Source organism: Pelodiscus sinensis, chromosome 5 (genome assembly GCF_049634645.1).
Source record: "Pelodiscus sinensis isolate JC-2024 chromosome 5, ASM4963464v1, whole genome shotgun sequence".
Lineage (NCBI taxonomy): Eukaryota > Metazoa > Chordata > Testudines > Trionychidae > Pelodiscus > Pelodiscus sinensis.
In genome coordinates, this window is record NC_134715.1 from 131068657 (window position 1) to 131091187 (window position 22531).

A 22531-nucleotide genomic window follows, 5' to 3' on the forward strand; every position below is an offset into this window, starting at 1 on the left:
CGGGGCAGAGCTCTAGCCGGGGGAGGGGCTGCTGGGGGGAGGGGCAGAGCTCCAGCGGGGAGGGGCTGATGGGGGCGGGGCAGAGCTCTAGCCGGGGGAGGGGTTGATGGGTGCGGGGCAGAGCTCTAGCGGGGGGAGGGGTTGATGGGGCGGGGCAGAGCTCTAGCGGGGGGAGGGGCTGATGGGGGCGGGGCAGAGCTCCAGCGGGGAGGGGCTGCTGGGGGGAGGGGCAAAGCCCAGGCACTGGGGGGGGTTACAGTTGCCCTGGGGACGGTTGCCGTAGGGATGTCCAGTTGCGGTTGTGAGTAATCGAGTAGTCGGTGCATTTTTATCGATTACTCGGTAGGGGCGGCCGCGGGGATGGCAGGTCGTCGACTCGCTTACCCGGCCAGTCGACTGCTCTCCGACCCCCGTCTGGCACCGGCGGCCACGCGTCGGGCTGGGGGCTGCCCTGGCTCCCCACCCTTCCCATGGCCCCCCTCTTGCTCCTACAGCCGGGGGGGCTGCGCACCCTGCCCTGGGTGCCGGCCCTGCAGCTCCCTTGGCTGGGCCCCGCGGCCTGCGGGGTGCAGAGCTGCCGGGCCGCCCCGCTGCGCAGGAGTCGAAGGGGGACATGTTGCTGCTTCTGGGAGCTGCTTGAGGTAAGCCCCAGATGGAGCCTGCACTCCAATCCCCCTCCTGTGCCCCAGCCCTGATCCCACTTGTGCCCTTGCAACTCCTCCATCCCAGCCCAGAGCATCTTCCTGCAGCCCCAGCTGGAGCCCTTTCTGCCCCTTGCAGCTCAGCCTCCTGCCCCAGCTCTGATACCCTCCAGACCCTCTGTCCCAACCCAGAACAGGCCTTCTGAGTTCCCCTGTCATAGGACAGCACCTACCAGCACCTGCGTCCAAGGGCTGGGCTCTTCAAGGCACAGGACATCCCCTAGTGTGAAAACTTCCTTTTCCCTGGTCCGCCGATGGGGATTGCCTTTTGCAATGACAGGCGACCCCCGCACTTACGACCTAATTAGTTCCCTGAGAACCGTTGTTAAGTCAAGCCGTCGTAAGTTGAACCCTTACTTCTCATTGGTGCAGTGTTATAAATGGCGGTTCCATTCCTGGAAACCCAATTCATACCCTAAAAATACCAAAATGGACTATGGAAATGGAAGAAAACTAGTCTAAATCGTTTAAACAATACACAAAAATAATGAAAAAGTGAAGACTGATGTGACGGAGACGGGTTCAGTTCAAGCAGCAGCTGCAGACTGGTGAGTCTGACTGACTTTGTGCGTTTCCCGGTTTCGGATGATGCGTGGAGTCTGCATTGTACGCCGTCGTAAATGCGAGCTGTGGACATAAATTGGGGAATTTTAGGAGCTATCTTGAATGAAAAAAACGGTTGTAAATATGGGGGGTCATAACTCGGGCGGTCGTAAGTCGGGGGTCACCTGTACAGGTTGCACCTCCTTTAACCGGGACGCTCTGGTCCGGCAACAGCCGTAGTCCGGAAGGACCATAGATGTTCTTTGACGAGAGAGCCCTAGGACGGGAGGGCCAGCGGCTGGGAGCTGATAGTAGTGGGGCTGGAGCCGCAGCAGCTCAATCAGTAGCAGAACCCGGCAACCCGGCAGAGGCAGCCTGGCCAGGGCCACTACAGCCCACCAGGAGCTGCGTGCTACCTGGCAGCAGGGCCGGGCCATGGGTTGCTTGGGCGGCATGGGACCAGGGCCGCAGCACCCTGGCAGGGAAAACCTGGCTGGGGCCGCAGTAGCAGGGCCATGGCTGCCCAAGCAGGGCTAGGGCCATGGCAGCCAGCTGGCAGCGGGGCCAGAGCAGGATAGCCCAGCCGGGACTGGAGTATGGCCAGGACTGGGGACTGTCATCAGGCAGCCTTTTTGGGAAAGAATGAGCCCATGGCAGGGAAGGGTGGAGGGCTGAGGGGCCATGGCAGGGGACCACTCCTGGTTGGGCAAATTCCTTCCTTCGGGACCAGTCAGGTCCCAAGGGTGCCGGACCAGGGAGGTCCAACCTGTATTATTGTGTCTCCTGAGCCAGTCCTTAGTGCTTTTTTGCATGTCATAGCTTATGCGTAGAACTTGATTCTCAAACATTTGCTAAGGGCAGTACGCTATCTTATATTAAACCCACTCCAAGGCAAACCTCTATTGCCATTTTTGCTAAATATAAGAACGGCCATACTGGCTCAGACTAAAGGTCTGTCTAGCCCAGTCTTCTGACAGCAGAAGGGGCTTCAGAGGGGATGAACAGACCAGGCAGTCCTCAAGTGATCCATCTCCTAGCTTCTGACAAAGCTGCTCTTTTGAGACCAAGCAAATAAGTCACAATCACTCATGTGTTGAATCTTGCTGTGTCTCCCTGTTAATGGTCTCTGAGAAGTTCACGATTCTTTCACTAGTCCTCTAGTTCTTCTAAAATACTTGCTTGAATAACTAGGCCCATCTCTTGATGCCTTCAGATGAAGACTAGATTCCTTTCTGGAAAGCCCTTTAAGAACAAAGCAGATATTGTGATATACAGCGAGGGCTGGAATATGCAGAGATGATCTGATGGTCTCTTCTGACCTTTAAATCTACTAGGCTGTGTCTAGACTGCATCCCTTTTCCGTAAAAGGGTTGCAGATTAGACACAGCGCAATTGCAAATGAAGCAGGGATTTAAATCTCCCCTGCTTCATTTGCATGAACATGGCTGCCGCTTTTTTCCGGCTCGGGGCTTAGCTGGCAAAAAGCGCCAGTCTAGACGGGGATCTTTTTGCTCAAAAGCGTCCGTGCCAATCTAGACGCGCATTTGTGGAAATACTTTTAACAGAAAAACGTTTCCATTAAAAGTATTTCCACAAAATCATGCCAGCCTAGACGTAGCCATTGTGTTTCCCCAGCTTCCATCCATAGCCACTTGGCTGTTCCCTACTCTTCTGTCTACCAGACCCTCTGTAAAGACCTGCTAAGGACAAGGACTGAAAAGCCAGTGTCATCCTGCCGTGAATCCTTGCTAGCTGCTAGCCGTGGGACATGAATGTGTTTGGGGTCTCACCAGTGCTTTGTGGAGAAGCACTTACCCTCCCATAGCAGGTGTTGCCTCAGTTTCCCTAGCTCTGGCCCCTGGCTCTCAGCCTCTCCCTTGCTTTGCAGGCTCTGCACAAGGTTTTGGCGGATTTCCTGGATGCCATGCTGGAAAATGTGCTGGCAGAGTCCCCAGATGCGAGGCTGTCCCTACCAGTGCTGGTGCCATGTGCGGCTCTGTTTCTCCTGCTGCCTTTGAGCCAAGGCTTACTTACAAGGCTTACCTTGTCCCTCACTCTTCCCAAAACTATGCCCATGCTGTCTCTGCTCCCTGCCTGCCTGGGGTGCATGTTAAAAAGTAGGTGGGTGCATCCCCCCCACTCTGGTGCCTCTGGAACCCCAGAGTTTGCGGGGGCCCAAATGTTCTTTGTGCCTAGGACCCCAATAAATCTTAAGTGTCTGTCTAACCTACTCTTAAATATCTCCAGTGATGGAGATTCCAGAACCTCCCTAGGCAATTTATTCCAGTGTTTAACCACCCTGACAGGTAGGAAGTTTTTCCTACTGTCCAACCTAAACTCCCTTGTTGCAGTTTAAGCCCATTGCTTCTTATCCTATCCTCAGAGGCCAAGGAGAACAATTTTTCTCCCTCCTCCTTGTGACACCCTTTTAGGTACTTGGAAGCTGTTCTCATGTCCCCTCTCAGTCTTCTCTTTTCCAAACTAAACAAGGCCAATTCTTTCATTCTTCTCTCATAGCTCATGTTTTCTAGGTCTTTCATCATTTTTTGTTGCTCTTCTCTGAATCTTCTCCAATTTCTCCACATCTTTCTTGAAATGCGGTGCCCAGAACTGGACACAATACTCCACCTGAGGCCTAATCAGCGCAGAGTAGAGCGGAAGAATGACTTCTCATGTCTTGCTCACAGCATTCCTGTTAATGCATCCCAGAATCATGGTTGCTTTTTTTGCAAGTGTCACACTGCTGACTTCTATTTAGCCTTGTGGTCCATTATGACCCCTAGATCCCTTTCTGCAGGACTCCTTCCTAGACAGTCGCTTCCCTTTCTGTATGTGTGAAATGGATTGTTCCTTCCTAAGTGAAGTACTTTGCATTTGTCCTTATTGAACTTTATCCCATGGAGTTAACTGGGCCTCTTGAGGTGAACTGGCTTTTTGTGTCTCCTGGTCCAGTTCACACAGAAGGAGAATTTGTAACCTTGCACCGGTGCTGAGCTCCAGCTTTTGTCAGAGTTTTCCTGGCACGTTTCTCTAGGAAACTTGAAATTCCCTCCTCACAGGCTCATAAACAAAGCAGCCTTTCCCCTCACCCCCGTCAAACCCAGAGCATGGCTGCTCTTTGGGCAGCAGGTGTCGCTGCAGGCTTTCTGACTGGCCATAGATGGTCAGAAAAAGTTCAGGCAAGTTAGGGCTGAAACGTAGGTGTGTCTTCAGAGGGCTTGTCTACACTGGCAAGTTACTGCCCTGAAACTTTCTCACTCGGGGTGTGAAAAAAACACACACCCAGCCCAGCAAGTGACAGCGTTGTATAGTGCCAGTGTAAACAGGCTTCCAGTGCCCGGGGACGTGGTTTACCGAGAGCAAGTGTAGCCAGAGCATTAGCCACTTTCTTGTAAAGTGCTGTTTCCCTTAATTCCCAATGGCACATGCACTCAGCACACTTTGCAGGATCAAGATCACACTTTACTCTGCAGCTTGTGGATGCTAGTCCAAAGGTTACCTCCAGTTACCTTCAGTGTTACCTCGATTTTTTCATCCATGTACAGAATAAATTTTGTTATGTGCACCGAGACATATGAGACTGTGCACCACCAGTACAAACACATGTTGCTGGGTGTGGCCACTCTGCTAACCAGCTGGGTGGCATTTGAATCTCTCCTGGGTGGCCACCCAGACTCTCAGCTTATGGGGAACACTGGGTACCTCTCTTGCAATCAGAAAAACTGGAGAGGGGACAGACCTATTTGATCATCTAGGGAGAATTTCCACTTTGTGCAGAGTCACCAGAAGGCTGACATCCAACTTACGTCCTAAGTTAAGCCTCAGCATAGGGCTTGGTCTTGTGCTAACGTTCTGCATGGTGGGAAGGAGTGTTATTGGAAATCTATTTACAAGTGCACCATCCAACATCATTTTGTCTCAAGCAATGGGGCTTCCACTACTTGAGAATTAAGTGGCACAGACAAGCGTGGCAGGTACAGGTCATTGTATTTATTTCTGGTAGGTTCTTCAGCTTTGGACTGTCTTTATAAGTGACTAATGGGGAGGCAGTGTGGCCTGGTGGTCAGAGGACTAACATGGGACTGAAGCCCTGTTTGATTCCTGGCTCTGCCACTTATTGGTTGGGTAACCTTGGACAGCTCACATGACTGCTCTCTGCCTCAGTTTCCCTTTCTTCACAATGGGGATGATTGGTAAAGTGATTTGAGAGCTATGGATGGAAAGAGCTAGATAAGAGTGTGGGATTATTACAACAGGAACTGTGCCTTTAAGAACCAGGTACGACTGCCAGTGTTTTTGAAATTGAGATCGGTGTGTGGGAGATTTTCCAACCTGACCAGAAAACAGAAAAGCCTGCTTGTCTGAGCCCCCAAAAGGTCAGAAGTGAGGTTAATAAGCTCACCTTTCTAGAAAGTAACTTTAATTCTCAATGATGTCATGTTAGCTAGGGATTGAAAGGAATTTGCCACTCAACATGTTTTTTTCATCAGAAAATAGTTTTATTAAATGAGATTTGTTGTCATTAAAAAAAGGAGGGGCGGGGGACACTGCATTTTCAAAATGAGAACCTTCATTTAAAAAATGGTTTTGAAATTGTAGCGTTTCTCCTACTTTCCAGCTTCCTGCTACTGTTTTCCCAATGGCAGACATTGGGGAAACATCCAGGCTGCATCTAGATTGGTATGATTTTCCGGAAATGCTTTTAACGGAAAAGTTTTCCGTTAAAAGCATTTTCGGAACAGAGCCTCTAGATTGGCACGGACGCTTTTCCGCAAAAGCACTTTTTGCGGAAAAGCGTCCGTGCCAATCTAGACGCGCTTTTCCGCAAAAAAGCCCCGATGGCCATTTTTGCAATCGGGGCTTTTTTGCAGAAAACAAATCTGAGCTGTCTACACTGGCCCTTTTGCGCAAAAGCTTTGCACAAAAGGGACTTTTGCCTGAACGGGAGCAGAATAATATTTCCGCAAGAAGCACTGATTTCTTACAGTAGGAAGTCAGTGCTTTTGCAGAAATTCAAGCGGCCAGTGTAGACAGCTGGCAAGTTTTTCCGGAAAAGCGGCTGATTTTCTGGAACAACTGGCCAGTCTAGACACAGTCCCAATGTATGTGTGGAGGAAGGGAAGGGGACATCCAATAGTGTGTCCAATAGTGAAACCTGTTTATTGTTTAAAAATGCTGATTTGTCAGTTGGGAACCAATAAAGTGGATTTTCCCTATTTTTCCAATCCTTTTTTCCCCTTCATTGGAGGGAAGGGGAGTTAAACGGGACAGGAAAGGGAAGGAAGCCCGGAGAATTAAAAATGACATCTTTATTCTTCCCCTTTCTCCCTCCCCCCATGAATAATTCCATAGGGGAAATAATTCCGTTTTTTCAACCAGCTCTAAGTCACGGTGACACCTTTAAAATGCAGCGTGACATATTTTCTAGGTGACAGGTAAGTATGTTGTAAAGAAATGTCGCACCCGTGAGACTGCCCTCTACTGGATGGAATCAGAACTGCTTGACAGTGCGTCATAGGCCTTACACTGCAAACAGTTCATGGCGATTTTTTTTTTAGCCTGCATGGTAGGGCCTTGTGCTAGAGCAGCAGGACGTATATAGGCACCCAGTGCCTCATGAGGTAAGTGGAGCTGGGCAGGACGTGTGGCTGTGCTTTCTGCCCCCAATTTCAGAGGTAGGAAATCTCCCAGGCCAGTGGTGGAGGTAAATGGGCATTTGGGCTAGAATTGGTACCCTGATGCACCAAGGAGCTCCCTGCTGAGCAGGTCACATTCGGTTACCAAGCCTCCGGGTGTTTGGCAAGATCCAAGTCCAAGTCCTTGGCTTCTTCTGGCTCATCCCAGGAATTTTTGGTTGCCATGGTGACTGCAGGCCTTTCAGACTCAACTCACCCAACTAGTCCCAGTTAGTATTTGTGAAGGGGTCAGTAGATGGGGGGGTATAGCCTGGAAAGAGCACCATTCGTGTGAATTATGGCAGGAGCCCATCTCTCCTACAGGGCTGAAAAGTCTGTTTGAATGGTCTGGCTGAGAGAGCATCAAGGGGTCCAGACAGCTCTGAGGAACCAACTCTTTTTGTACGAATTACCTAAATCAGGTATCGGGGCCTGTGAAAATCAGCAGGCAGATCACCCTTTCAGTGGCTTGCCCATGTTACAATCAATGTTTCCTCTAGTTTTCTTTCCATCCATGTGAGGCATAAATTTTGTTCCCATGCTGCTGGCTGTGGGTGCTCAGCTCATCAGCTGGGCAGCACTTGACTCTCTCCTGGGCAGCCCCCCAAGCATACAGCTTACAGGGAACACTAGTTACAAACTTTTGTTCTTTAACAGGGACACCGTGGGCCCTGACCTGTAGGGCTCAGGAATAACTCCATGGCAGGTAATGGAGTTACACCGGTGGAGGATCAGTGATTCAGGCTGTTTGCAAAGCTCCCATTAAAATCAACAAGCACTGCATTTGTGGGCAGTATCAATTATGGCCTGTTTGGTTTTTTCACCTTAGTGTGCTCCGATCCCATTGACTTCATTGTGAATTGCAGTGGGGCACTGTTTGTTGGCTTCCCTCTCACGGGCCATCCTGGGCTGTCGATGAAGCAAGAGGGAAAACGGCTAGTGCATCCGCGATGGGACACTGCACTTTGAACCTGGCTGCACGCAGCATACAGAGGGTGTGAACCATCTACCAAGGCAATACTGCCTCATCTCCATCACCCACCGGCTCCAATCCCCGGGTGAACTACCCAGTTCCCACAGGCACTTCCCGTCTCTTTAAAACTCTTTTAAAATAGACAAGATTTTATTGGGGCAAAAGGAGCAGCAAATAAATAAAAGAGTGTCCAAAAGGCAGGGCTATGTCTATAAATAATAGAAGAGTCGTGTTATTTACAATGTTTTGGTTCAGGAAGAGGCACAATAAGTTATCCTGAGCATCTTTTCCGTTAAAAGCATTTGCGGAAAATCATGCCAGTGTAGACGTAGCCACAATGTTATGAGCTACCGGCATACCCCACCAGATATTTCCTCTGCCACCCAGTGCATAATGCAGCGATGAAGCCACAAGAGAGCAACTACAGCTGGTGTCACGGGGAGTGTGTGTGCATTGCTGGGAGGGCTGCTGGTGGTTTGTGGGTCATGCCATGCTTGGTAAAAAGGCAGCGTTTGAAATCCCAAACCAAATTCATGAAAGAGACTGAAGCAAAATCCCAGCTCCAAACCCTGCCCTGTGGAGAGAGAGAGCTGAAAGCTAGGCCCACAATTTATCCCAGGAGCGCCTCTCTGCACGCGCAAGGTAATGCAGTATGTGCGTAGGGATGGACTGAGGTCTTTGATCTGGGCTTTGCAGGCCAGAAGAGAGGCAAAAATGTACAAATCCTTAATGTAGCACTGCAGGAGGTCTACGGGGAGGCACTTTCATTCTAAGCCCCAGGCACTTACAGCTTTCGGAAAACTACCCCTTGGACTGCAAAATGTTCCATCTTTAGGGCTTGATCGTGCAGCCTGACCCTGAAGTGAAAGGCCCCGAGTCTCCTCTCGTGCCTGTAGAATCAGGAATAACTCCATGGCAGGTAACAGAGCTACACCAGTGGAGGATCAGTGTAAATAAGATGAGAATTGGGGTTCACTAGTTAGGGACAGCAGCTGCATCACAAAGCTCCCATTAGAACTGTGTTTGTGGCAGTATGATGGCCCCTTGGGCTTCTTTCGCCTTCGCATGGTCAGATCCCGCTGACTTTACTGCAAAGTGCAGTGGGGCAACTTTGTGTTCAGACCTGAACTTCAAACCTGACATGAACTGGCGAAGCCACTAGGGTAAAAATCCAGAGCCGGATTCTCTTTGCACCTTCCCTGCCAGGGTTACCCTACCTGGGAAGCTGATAAACCACAGCAGCACATGCGTTTAGATGCACTGATACCTGGAGCTGAATCTATGATTGTCACCAACCCTCATCTCTGATTTTAACCCCAGTCTTGCTGCTGGGAAGGAGCCTGCATTCTGAATGAGAAAAGAGAGAATTGCGAGGGACCTGGTTTTATACACGGGCCCTCACATGGACGCTGCCCTCGCGCAGCTGACCTGACGAGCAGGCCTCCGGTGTTCGTGTGATGCTGCCCAATTGTGCGAGCTGCGTATCATGAACTCATCCTAAGCAGCGCCAGGCCAGTCCGGTATGTGTGGAGCAGCTGCTGAGCTCCCTGGTACACGTCATCGGTCAGTCTTCTCTCTGGACGTAGCTGTAAACCTCCACTAGTTCCATGGCAAGAGCAATGTCTGTAGCAGGGAAGTCTCAAGCCCATTAGACCTCTATATCCACCGTGTCTTCCTCCTTGTTCTCCAAGTCCGTCAGGACAGGCTGTGTCCCTCCACACCGCAACAGCTTCGCTTTCTTCTGCTCCAGGTTCTGCTTGCGCCACCTGATCCTCCGGTTCTGGAACCAGACTTTCACCTAGGAGAGGTTCCCCACAACGGGCCATGAAAACCTGAACTCGGATGCCTGCAAGCCCTGACCCTGCAAGTTTTTGGACTATGCTAAGATACTCTCAGCGGGGCCCAGTCCTGTAATCCTTCCACAGGCAAGTCCCCTTGACTCCAGGAGGAGTTTTACTTGTAGAAGGACTTGGTACTTACGAATAGTTATAAATAAAGCCATGGCTCCCTTCTTTTGAGGCTCTCAGAGCAATTTACAGACATTTACCTAAGCTGGCCAACTGCCCAGCGAGATTGGGAAGTGGTTCAAAAAAGAACAAGATAGATTCATGGAGGTTAGGTCTATCAATGGCTACGAGCCAGGATGGGTAGGAATGGTGTCCCTAGCCTCTGTTTGTCTGGAAGTGGGAGATGGGATAAATCACTTGATGGTTACCGGTTCTGTTCCCTCCCTCTGGGGCACCTGGCATTGGCCACTGTGGGCAGACAGGACACTGGGCTAGATGGACCTTCGGTCTGACCCACTGTGGCTGTTCTGATGTTATTATCCCTGGTTTACAGATGGGGAAACTGAGTCACGCAGTAGTCATGCCATTTGCACAGACAATCATGAGAGGGATCACAGGAGCCCTGACTCCCAGTCCCTGGCTTTATCAGCCAGCCCCGAAGTCCTTCCCCAAACCCTGCTTGTGCTTTCTTTAAAGGATAAACTCCCCAAAACGGGGAGTGACATCTTGACTCCACTGAGTCAGTGGCAAAACTCCCATTCGGCTCAGTGAGGCCAGGATTCCCCCCGCCCCCCATCTAATCAACATGTGTTTAAAAACTGAATAAGCAGCTTGTGATTCCAGCGGGCGGAGAGCTCTGGATGTCAAATCTCCGCACGTCTGTGGGTACTGCCAGGCCTGCTCTGCCCTTCCCCCCAATCCCGGCGGTTGCATCCCTAGGGGGAATAGGGTGCCACGGGGGAAGGCAGGGTGATGACAGGAAGGGGCGGGGCTTGGGAAATGGGAACGGACAGGGCCCGGCCAGATTCCCGGGCTGGGCTACGCAACCGCTGCAGCTGGGGGTGGCCCGCAGGTCGGGAGTTCGAGACCCCTGCACCACAGCATCTCCTTGGACAGACCCCAGACTGACCGGGCCTCAGGAGAAGGGGAGTGGGGTCCTACCTGGGTCTCTGTGAGGCGCAGGGTGGTGGCCAGGTCCACCCGCTCGGTGCCCACCATGTATTGCTGCTTGAGGAACTCCTGCTCCAGCCGCTCCAGCTGCTCTGGTTTGAAGACCGTGCGGACCCTCTTCATCTTACAGGGCCCCCTGGCTCTCCATGGGGCAGGCGGGCCCAGCGTGCCCACGCCACAAGACACCTCCAGGCCTGCGAGAAAGGGGCAGGCGTCAGCGAGGCGAAGGAGGAAACAGACGCGCCCGACACGGGGACAGGAGACCCGTTACTGCGGGCGACGTCGCTGCACCGGCTCCAAACCCTGCGAGCCGCCGGCAGGGCTGGCTTTGGAGTGGGGCTGCTCTAGGCCCCCCAGGGGCTAAGGAGGTGGAAGGAAAAGAAACAGGGATGCCCTGAGGGAGAGGAGCGGGTGGCCTCTGGAGCCGGGAGAACTGGGGAACCCTTCAGGGACAGGGGGCTGAACCTTGGCCACAAGGAAGTGAGGGAGGAGGGCAGCCTGAGACTGGAAGCCAGAGCCGTCCCGTCCATAGGGGGCCCCCACGATGGCCGCCCCAACCATCCTGTGGACGGGAGGGGCTGGGGGATATGGGGAGTCTCCACCCGGGCGGTGGGCACTGGAGCTTCAGTGGGATTGTGAGAGCACAGTTAATAAGGGGTGTAGGAGTGTAAATTCTTCAGGGCAGGGCGTGTCTGGTTGTTGGTCCTGCCTGGCCCCAGGCGCATTACGGGCATAACACGAATGACCATACTATTCAGAAGTGTCTGATCGGTACGATAATACGGAACGGATCATACAAAAATCACCACCCTGCAAAAACTCAAGAGCAGGCCCTGCTTCTAAGGCCCCGATCGGGCAGCTCTTGCGCACATACTGCAAATGGTTACACACAATCAAGGCAGGGCTTGGGCCCACCTGCCTTCCCCACATGAGTAACCCTTCCCCCCCGCCAGTCACCCGCTGCCGTCAGGGGTCCTCACAACCCAGGATGGAGGACTTTGCATAATGCATAAACAGGAGAAATTCAGCCCCTCACTAATAAAGTTACACTGAACCTGAAGTTAGACCCACATGGGTAGGTCCCTGTTCCCCCAACTTACAGGGCATAGAAGCCCCCCCACCTCCACCCTTCTGTGCATAGATGTCCATTTGCACAGATCAGCCTGTGAAAGAATGATTCTGGCTAGGAAAATAGCTAGAATGTCATTAGAAATGGTTACAATTATAACTATCCTGCAGATTCTTCTGCACATGCTTCACTTTATCCACCATCTCATTGGATCAATGGGATTACTCTGGTGTATAAAGCTAAGCACGTGTGTATGTGTCTGCAAGATCAGGGCCGTAGTTTTACAAGACATTATGATCTAATATTTAGAACTACTATAACTATAAAACATGCATGGAGAACAAACCCAATGTGTGGTAGCTCTTTCAAATATCTGAGTGCCTAAACATTTATAATGTAGAGCCAGCATCTCAGCATTGTTAGTTTGACTTGAACTAGGCCTATTTACACCAGATGTGTCAAATAATAACTAAGTTATGATATATTTGTTATAGCAGTAAATAGGAATTGGAGTGAAATAATTTATCAAATCATTTTGCAAACTGCCCAAGCATTCTGTCACTGCCTAGCAATATAATTATAATATATATATATAAATGTACAGATATCAAGCTTTAAAATTTAAAATAAATTAAGATTTAAAAGGTTTACGAGAACAAACAATACTTTTGGTTTCTAAATCTTTAAAAACTACAGGCTCAAATCTTGGTTCCTGATGCAGACAAAAATCTTCATTGATTTACGTGGGTAGTTTTGCCATAGTTAACAACTTTAGGAGCTCTATGAAAGTAAATTTATCTGGCCATTGTGCACCATCTATTTTTTAAGCAAGGCTACTCATTGAGATAAAGGGTTACTTTTGCTTAAAATCAGTGGTACCGTATGGTCTGAAGTAAAAACAGAGGAGAGAAGAATATACACAAACACTGAACTAAAATCTGCCTTCTGTTACAGCAACACAACTTCGTCGGTCTCTGGTTCTGAAACTCCAAAACCCAAATTAATCTGTTGCTTAAAAAAATCCTTTTTGCCTTAGGTGTACCTTGAACCTACTCCCAGTGTAAAGAGAAAGAAATGAATACAGGCAGTCCCCGGGTTACAAGGATCTGACTTACATCGGATCCCTACTTACAAACGGGGTGAGGCAACCCCGCACTAGCTGTGTCCCCCCCCCCCCCGGCAGACCGCCGAGACGCGCCGCGGTCCCGCCCAGCAGACCAGGGAGACGCGGAGCGGCTTTTCTCAGGAGACACCTCAGCTTGAGAATAAAGGACTGAGGGAAGTGAGGTGTGGGAGAATAAAACTGAGCTCTGGAGAAATGTTTGGCTAGAGTTTCCCCTACAATATGTACCAGTTCCGACTTACATACAAATTCAACTTAAGAACAAACCTACAGTCCCTATCTTGTACGTAACCCAGGGACTGCCTGTATTGGGAAATTACGGCACTACACTGAGTTTTGTCTGTGAATGCATCAGTGCCATCAACAAACCAGCTGGGGTGCAAGATGCACCCTAAAAATCTCCGGGGTCCTAAAAGAATAATAAAAAAACCTTTTGGGTTTTCTACTAGTTTGATTAACCCAGAAAAAGTCAACGCTCAAGTGGTCACAGTTTGCTTCGGCCCAGTCCTGATGAATCTGTTGTATCTTTTGCTAAGGAAGCTAAAGGACAGGCAGAATGCTTGCCAACCTCCAGACAGATTCTTACAGAGCTACAGACACAGCTCATACAACAACAATACATACCTAGCTCCTACCTAGGACATCTTCCACCCACCCTCTGTCCACCCTCCCACAAACCAACCTCCATGCCAACTGCACTAGGACAGAAACATCCCACAGACAGAAATGGGTCAGACCCATATGCCTCTCCCCCTCCACAGAGCCACACACCTGTGTGCGCACTACAGAAACACCCTCTACAGTACACCGATCCAGGTCCACCTCACCCCCCAGCAGACATGCCACGTACCCACGCACTCCTCGGGCCCCCTAATATGTCCAAGCATCCCAGGCAGGAACACCCCATTCCCTGCTCCAGAGGCTCCCAAACTTTTGTAGGCCCTTTCACACAGCAAGTTCCTGAGTGGGACCCCTCCCTTTTAAACTAAAAACACATGTCTTTCTATGTAACAACAGGATTATAAATGCTGGAGGCGGAGTGGGATTTGGGGGGGAGGGAGGCTGACAGCTGACACCCCCACCTGGTGACCCCCAGTCTGAGGACCCTAGAGATACACCACCCCACCCTCCCACTGAAAGAAACCCCAGACATTCACACAAACACCCCGTACATGTGCACACACACTAGACAGAAAAAACCTGGGAACAGAGGCACACACACACACCCTCCCTCCACACCTCACAGCCCCTCCAGAGCACCCCTCTCCAGCCACCCACCCCTGTAACCTCTCCAGTGTGAACCTACTTACTGTCTTGCTTCCAGCTGGGAAGAGAGACCAGGCAGCCTCTCTGCAGCTGCTGGTGCAGAGCCCCATGGCCTGGCTTCTCCAGCTGCAGGGCTGGGCAGGGCAGGAGGCCCACGGAGTGGGCAGCTGGGTACATCCAGCTGTGCCACTCCAGAGGCAGGTGGGGTGGCTCTCTGGGAGAGGCGGTGCCCTTCTGCTGCGGCTCCGGCTTGGAGAGGATGGCCTCGATGCTAAAGGGCGTCCTCGGAGGGGGCTGGGGAACATCTGGAGGCCCAGATGCGTCTGTGGCAGGTGCCAGGAGGGTGCAGAGCAGATCTGGGAAGACCGGGCTCTGGAGCATGGTCGCTCAGCAGCTCCGAGCCTAATGGGACGGGTAGGGTCCTTCCAGATGCACGCTGCACTCGCCTGGCCCCTCAGCCTGCTGGCCGGCTGCCTGGCTTTTTCCACAAAGGAAGGGCCCAAGGTGGCTTTATATCTAGGGCTTCCCCTGTGAAGTGTAAATAAGACATTAATATGCAAAGCAGGCTGCAGCTGGGTGGAGAAAGGAGAGTTTGCTCCAACTCCTGATGCTTTGCAGGACGCCTTCAGGACACAGGGGATGTCCTGGGAGATGTCTTGGGGGGCAGATGCTGCCTAGATTGACCAGGTCTATTGGGAAAGATCAAATGGGAAGTGAGGTCTCATATTTCATACAAATACACACACATACGATGCCTCTAACCCCCCGCAAATGCAGACAATATAAATACAAGCAAAGCGCAGACACATCCACCTACACATACCACATATCGATACAAAAGTACAGGGAATGACACAAACATTCATCATATAAATGTCAAACTATGGTCACACACACGCTATAAACACAAATGGCCATGGACAGACGCACACACAGCACCGCAAAGCTATACAAACAAAGACCTGCACGCATGAGCACGCGATGTGCACGCATGTGCACATCCAGACATGCGAATGGAAATTTGCTGTTACTTTGCAACAATGTATGTGTACACTGGAGTGTGCAATTGTGTGCATGTCTCTGTACCGATCCATCCACACCCTAGGTGTGATTCCTGCCCCTCTGTCTTTCTACTGTCACACAAAGCCGGAAGCTCTGCCGTGTGATCCCAATGTCTCTCCCACGCTGGAGGTTTTCAGAGTCCTTTCCAGAGCTGTGTGCCCCTAAAGAAAATGCATCTTCCATTGCTGATGTCTGAGTCCTGGCAAAGTCTGTGCCTTCAAGCCCTGGTTTTGTCCGGCACAGACATCAGAGGCTACGAACCTTTTGGCTTTTACTTGCAAATAAACTGTAGATGTATGAATAAGCGTGTGTCCATGTGTGTGTATTAATAAATCTGCCTTAAATGTAATTTACATGTTAAAGATCCATTATGTTACCAGAGCTGTGTAAATGGGTCTTTCTGTAAAAGCTAATTCGAATCAGTGTTTTAAACTCTGAGTATTTCAGGGTAAAAGTAAATCATGAAACTATATTGGAATACTATTAGATGATTTTCTTGTTAGTAAGGAAATACCCTGGGAATGGGTGCCCAAGCCAGACCCTAGAGAGAGAGAGATGATAAAACCACCTGCTGGCACAAAAGAATCCATCAGCTTTTTCTGTAGAGTGTTTAATTTTCCCGTTGAGCAGGCTGTCTTCCGTGACAATTTGGAAATACGTAAATAAATAAATACAGCTGTGGTTTTATTGCTCCTTGTTACAATGTAAGGCCTCAGTCCTTCAAACCCTTCCTAACCGAAGTCACGTGCGTAAAAGCTAGGGCATATGCTTAAGCATCTTGCATGGCAATAAAAAAATAGACTTCCCAACTCCCCAGAGCCTGATGTTTTCCAACTCCAGGTCTTCTTTGATGTTTTGCAATAAGATCGCTGGGGTCAATATTCTGTTACTTGCAATCAAGATTTCCTTTCCAAATAACGTAACATGTTCTGGTTAGTGTCTTTAATATCTATATCTATCTAATGGTGAATCATTCTCATAATTATTGCACTTTATATAAGAAAAGCATAGAGCTGTGGAATAATAAGCATTGTATGGGATAAATCCTCTGATATATTTGCAAATAAATACAAAATTGAAACGGGGAAAATAATTTTTCCTTCTGCAAACTTCAGAGTGAAGCTGATAATTAATTTTAATCTCTACATAAATTTAATGTAGCTGTAAGTAATTATTCTATAAAAATTAATGATAATATATAAAGCCCTTCCTCCTAGCTACTGGTAAGTAGCTCTCCACTGTGATTGGAGATTGATGGAATCATGCATAGCCCAACATTAGAGGGTACATCTAGACTGCAAGCTTCTTCCGAAAGAAAGTGTCCACACTGCCAAAGTGCATCAAAAAAGTGATCTGCTTTTTCAAAAGAGAGCATCCACACTCTTTGGGCGCTCTCTCCCATGTAAGCTGTGATTACTATGGATGGAATAGCCACCAGGGCACCTGTGCTTTTTCCTGGAGGCCTCTTCTTTCGAAAAAACTCCCTCTTCTGTGTCCACACACGCCTTTTTCTGAAAGAGCTCTTTTGGAAAAGGCATTCTTCCTTGTAGAATGAGGTTTACCAATGTCAGAAACACCCCTGATCTGAGGAAGTGGGTCTGGCCCACGAAAGCTCATCATCTAATAAACCATCTTGTTAGTCTTTAAAGTGCTACATTGTCCTGCATTTTGCAGAAACACCCCTGTGTTCTTTCGATTTTTTTTTCAAAAGAACGCAATAGCAGTGTGGACATAAGTGAAGTTTTTTTGGAAAAATGGCCATTTTTCTAAAAAAAACCTTGCAGTCTAGACGCACCCAGATTTTAGACGGAGGGGTGTGATTGGGGATGGATGGAAAAATGTACATTAACCTCTTTCAAATGAGGTATCATAAGCTTTCGTGGGCACATCCCACTTCTTCAGATGACCGGAGTTTTGAGTTGCACCTTTACACTGTCACTTCCCTAGTTAAAACAAAGCAGAAAAACTCCTTATGGGGCTGCCTGGTGCATTTGGAGTATTGTGTCCAGTTCTGGGCATCGCATTTCGGGAAGAATGTGGAGAAATTGGAGAGGGTCCAGAGAAGAGCAACAAGAATGATGAAAGGTCTAGAGAACATGAGCTATGAGGGAAGGCTGAAAGAATTGGGTTTGTTTAGTTTAGAAAAGAGAAGACTGAGGGGCGGCGTGATAGCCGTTTCCAGGTATCTAAAAGGGTGTCATGAGGAGGAGGGAGAAAACTTGTTCATCTTGGTCTCTGAGGAAAGAACAAGAAGCAATGGGCTTAAACTGCAGCAAGGGAGGTTTAGGTTGGACATTAGGAAAAAGTTCCTAACTGTCAGGGTGGTCAAACACAGGAATAAATTGCCCAGGGAGGTTGTGGAATCTCCATCTTTGGAGATATTTAAGAGCAGGTTAGATAAATGTCTGTCAGGGATGGTCTAGACAGTATTTGGTCCTGCCGTGAGGGCAGGGGACTGGACTCGATGCCCTCTCGAGGTCCCTTCCAGTCCTAGTATTCTATGATTCTATGATTGTGTCCCACCAGCTCTTGTAATCAGAGTTAGAATCATAGAATCAAAGAGCTGGAAGAGACCTCAGAAAGTCATCAAGTCCAGCCCCCTGCTCTAGGCAGGACCAAACCCAACTAAATCAACCCGGCCAGGGCTTTGTCAAGCCGAGACTTAAACACCTCTAGGGATGGAGACTCCACTACTTCCCTAGGGAACCCATTCCAGTTGGGGAGGGGGCTCCAAAGTCAGCGGGATCTAAGAGACGGTGATGGGCAGAGTAAAGGGCAAAGAGATTCCTGCACGGTGAGCGGGAGAAAGACAGGGTGTCTTTGGACAGACGGCAGCGACAGGTGAGTTCTGTATTTCCCCACTACGGCCTGGTAAAATTAGCTGGCTAATGAGGCATTTTGTTTCCCATTAGCACTGTGTGCTCTGCTAATGTATTTCTGTGAAAAAGCTGGGGATTTTCACCCAGTGGTAACGACTTGGGAAATGTCGCACCCACCAGCAAGCAAAACGGGGGAGGGGGGGGAGCCAGGTGCTTGCCCCGCTAACAACCCCCTCCTGTCTGTTGGGGTGTGCGGGGGTCTGTGGCCAGCCCCTGGGCCCAGTAGAGAGAAGCTTTTGCTGGGGAGCAGGGAGGGGAGATAAAAGGATGTCCCTCAGCCTCCTTTTTTGTGTTTTGTTTTTGAAGGCGGTGGAAAATAAAAGGGGAGGGGGAGTTTCTTAGAGCACTTTAAATAAAAGCCCTTTGTAAACATCCCCCCTTGAGCCAAAGGAACCGGGCTGGAAAGCATTTCCTGACAACTCCATTAAAGAAGGGAGCTGTATTAACATTCCAAGCACCTTGACAAGAGATGAAAAGGGGGGACTTGAATCCAGCCTCCCCTTGCTCCAGATGTTGTTACGGGCTCCCTGAAAGGGGTTTCTTTCTCCCTCGCTCTTTTTTCAGAGACAAAGATGTTGCCCACTTCAAACGATTCTAATTGATGCTAATGATTATTAGATAGAGTGGGGGGGGGCTTGTTCCCCCCGCCAGGGGAGTGCATTTTACAATCCTTTCATAGAAAGTGCCTCTTTCCCCCACCCCCCCCCAAAAAAGGGGGGGGGCTGCTGCTTTTAGAATTTCTGTCTCTTTTCTGGCTGCTGATTTTTTCCTCTCTCTCGCCCACCTTCCCCTAGACACCCTGCGGCTTTCACTTCTTTGCCCATGAGAAATTTCACACCTAGCTTCTTTCGAAGCAGGGGGGGGGACTGCATTTCCATCTGACTTGAACTGGCAGTCTCCACAGCAGAAAAGGGGCGGTGGATTTCCTAACACCAAAACGCAACACAAACCACCCCCAAAATGGGATGGAGGCCTCTTTTAATCGGGGGCCGGAGTTGCTTTTAATGCACGAAAGCATCAGGAGGGAAGAAATCTTTGCGTTCAGCTCTTCGGCTGCACGGGGAAAGGATTCGTGCCGACGATGATTACCGTAAAGGCTTTGTTATCCAGCATGTTGGGGGAGCCGGAGCGTGGGGGGGGTTGGTTATTTAAAAATTGCAATTAACGAAGTCGTGGTCTACACTCGGGAGTTATTTGGAAATAACCCCCCTTATTTCGAAAGAAAAAGTGGTGCATCCACACGACCAAGCCCGTTATTTCGAAATAAGGGGCTGGTCATTCCGAAATCCGCCCTTCTGCTTCCTTTGGGGAAGAAGCTTATTTTGAAATAGTTGTTCCGGGAGTTATTGTTTCGAATTTAGTTATTTTGAAATAATTTCCGAGTGTAGACACGCCCCAAGAGTTGGAGACTCAGCGGGAGGCCACACCCATCCCTGGGTGGTGCACATCTGCACATGTGTTGGTGCACAGAAAAAAATATTCCGCACATTGATAGAAAATATTACAGGGAACATTAGTGTTGAGGCTCCCCCATGGCAATGTATGCCGTGTGAATTCAGAATGTTCCCTGCCCTTACAATCTATGAAGGAGACAGCAAGCAGCTACAGACAGACCAATAAGAGAAACAAAGAAACAGGCCAGCATGACGGGCCATGGTCTGAGCACACCAGCAGCCTAGATCATAGGGCTCCCGCATTGATTTGATAGGTGTTGGTTATAATTTCACAGGCTGATCGTTTCAGCCTCGCCAGACCCAAGGGCTCCAAAAGGAGTCAGCCCCATCTCAAATGCTGGTAGTAAGAGGGACACTTGCATCCCTGACCATCTTTGCTAATAGCCAGCGAGGGGACAATCCTGCATGATCCAGGCCTTTTCTGCACCCAGTTATACTTTTGGCCGTCACATTCTCCTGTGGCAACAAGGGCCACGGGTTAGCTGTGCACTGGATGGAGAAGTACTTCCTCTTCTTTGTTATTCGACTTGCTGCCTAGTAATTCCATCAGGGGATGCCTGGCTTTTGTATTGTGCGAAAGGGTAAAACCTCTCTATTCACTCTTTCCACACCATTCATGATCTTATGGACCTCTGGCGTATCCACCTTGAGCTGTCTCTTTCCAGGCTAAGCACCCCTAACCTTTTCGTCTTTCCTCCTCTGGCTGCCACACCGTACCCAATGGCTGCCATGCTGTACCCTCTGGCTGCTATGCTGTACCCTCTGACTGCTGGCCTGTACCCCCTGGCTGCCGCGCTGTACCCTCTGGCTGCCATGTTGTACCCTCTGGCTGCTATGCTGTACCCTCTGACTGCCAGACCGTACCCTCTGGCTGCCACGCTGTACCCTCTGGCTGCTATGCTGTACCCTCTGACTGCTGCACTGTACCCCCTGGCTTTCACACCGTATCCTCTGACTGCTAGATCGTACCCTTTGGCTGCTGCGCCGTACCCCCTGGCTGCCGGGCTGTACCCTCTGGCTGCTGCACTGTACCCCCTGGCTTTCATGCCGTACCCTCTGACTGCCACGCTGTACCCTCTGACTACCACGCTGTACCCTCTGGCTGTTGGGCTGTACCCTCTGGCTGCCACGCTGTACCCTCTGATTGCCGTGCTGTACCCTCTGGCTTCCTGGCTGTACCCTCTGACTGCCGTGCCATACCCCCTGGCTGCCGTGCTGTTCCCTCTCACTGCCGGGCTGTATCCCCTGTCTGCCACACTGTACCCCCTGGCTGCAGTGCTGTACCCTCTGACTGCCGCATCGTACCCCCGGCTGCTGCGCCATACCCCCTGGCTGCTGGGGTATACCCTTTGGCTGCCGTGCCTTACGCGCCATACCCTCTGGCTGCCATGCCGTACCCTCTGACTACTGTGCTGTACTCTCTCGCTGCCGGGCCGTACCCTCTGGGTGCCGAGCCGTATGTCTCCCCTTTTTGAAAGAACTGAAGACAAATCTTAATGGATAGATACAGAGACCGACCAGTGAGACAATCAGCAAGACAGGCTGGGGTCTTAGGGGTCTTAGCCTATAAGTCTAGGCCAGGTCAACCATGGATAGAGTTATAGTACTGACCTCCACCTAGCTACCTTGCAGAAACAAATAGAGGTACAATTTCACAGCGGGGCAGCTAAAGCCCATGAGTTATCCCACTGTAACCCTCTCCGTTTTGTTCTGTTTTGTTTTGCAGTGAAGACGTAGCCAAAGTTAGTTTCACCTTCTGATTTCGAGGCTCATGTCCGGTGGTACCTTGTTTGGATGGCAAGGTAAGCCCCACATCTGAAAAGAGACGCTAATTTCATACCATTTGCCTTTAACACAATGAAAGCATGTTGAGGCAGGTTTGAATCCGCATCTAACATCATGCCTGCTTGTTATTTTTAGTATTGATCCAAGATTATTTCTGACATTTGATTATGCTCCAGTCCATCTTTTTTCTTTTCTTTTCTTTTCTTTTCTTTTCTTTTCTTTTCTTTTCTTTTCTTTTCTACAAAAATTTGCGTTTTCACTTAAACTGCCCCTTGGGGCTGTCTAATGGGGCGGGGCATATCACTAATCCTGCGCATCATCCTGTCAAACACTGTGTATGGGCCAACGGCAGAGTTGCAGATGATGTTGGAATTGTCATGCTGTTTCCAGACCAAACAGATGGATGCTCCATCCAGAGAAGTCTCCTTTAACATCAGTAGGGTGGTACAGAGTGGTGTCAATTGGCCACAAAGGGGTAAATCCAGGTCCCATTGAAGACAATGGTGAAATTCTCACTGATTTCTATGGGCGCACCCAGGAGGGAATTTTGCTGTTGGCTGCAGTGGAGCAGAACTGAGAGGGGATATGATAGAGGTACATAAAATCATGAGTGGTGTGGAGAGGGCGGATAAAGAAAAGTTATTTATTAGTTCTCTAAATAGAAGAAGTAGAGGACACCAAATGAAATTAATGGGTAGCAGGTTTAAAACTAATAAAAGAAAGTTCTTCACACAGCGTGTAGTCAACCTGTGGAACTCCTTGCCGGAGGAGGCTGTGAAGGCTAGGACTATAACAGAGTTTAAAGAGAAGCTAGATAATTTCATGGAGGTTAGGTCCATAAAAGGCTATTAGCCAGGGGATAGAAATGGTGTCCCTGGCCTCGGTTTGTCAGAGGCTGGAGAGGGATGGCAGGAGACAAATCGCTTGATCACTGTCTTCGGTCCACCCTCTCTGGGGCACCTGGTGCTGGCCACTGTGGGCAGACAGGCTACTGGGCTAGAAGGACCGTTGGTCTGACCCAGTACGGCCGTTCTTATGTTCTTA

General features: G+C 49.8%; 1 protein-coding gene and 1 long non-coding RNA gene across 3 annotated transcripts; one reads left to right on the forward strand and one right to left on the reverse strand.

The window, feature by feature from the left end:
• Positions 1 to 195: 195 nt before the first annotated feature.
• Positions 196 to 9884, forward strand: LOC142829712 (uncharacterized). 2 transcript variants are annotated; one of them, XR_012904455.1, is made up of 3 exons: positions 196 to 641; positions 1074 to 1249; positions 9643 to 9884. It is a non-coding gene; the product is annotated as an uncharacterized LOC142829712 (long non-coding RNA). The 2 variants fall into 2 exon arrangements; XR_012904456.1 differs by lacking the exon at positions 9643 to 9884 and adding an exon at positions 7577 to 8951.
• Positions 9528 to 14688, reverse strand: LOC102445711 (homeobox protein not2-like). The gene is made up of 3 exons (XM_006115627.4): positions 14352 to 14688; positions 10841 to 11043; positions 9528 to 9690 (listed from the first exon to the last, which is right to left on the reverse strand). The coding sequence occupies exons 1-3, from the start codon at positions 14686 to 14688 to the stop codon at positions 9541 to 9543; spliced, it is 690 nt and encodes a 229-aa protein (XP_006115689.2). The 3' UTR covers positions 9528 to 9540.
• Between the last annotated feature and the right edge of the window lie 7843 nt (positions 14689 to 22531).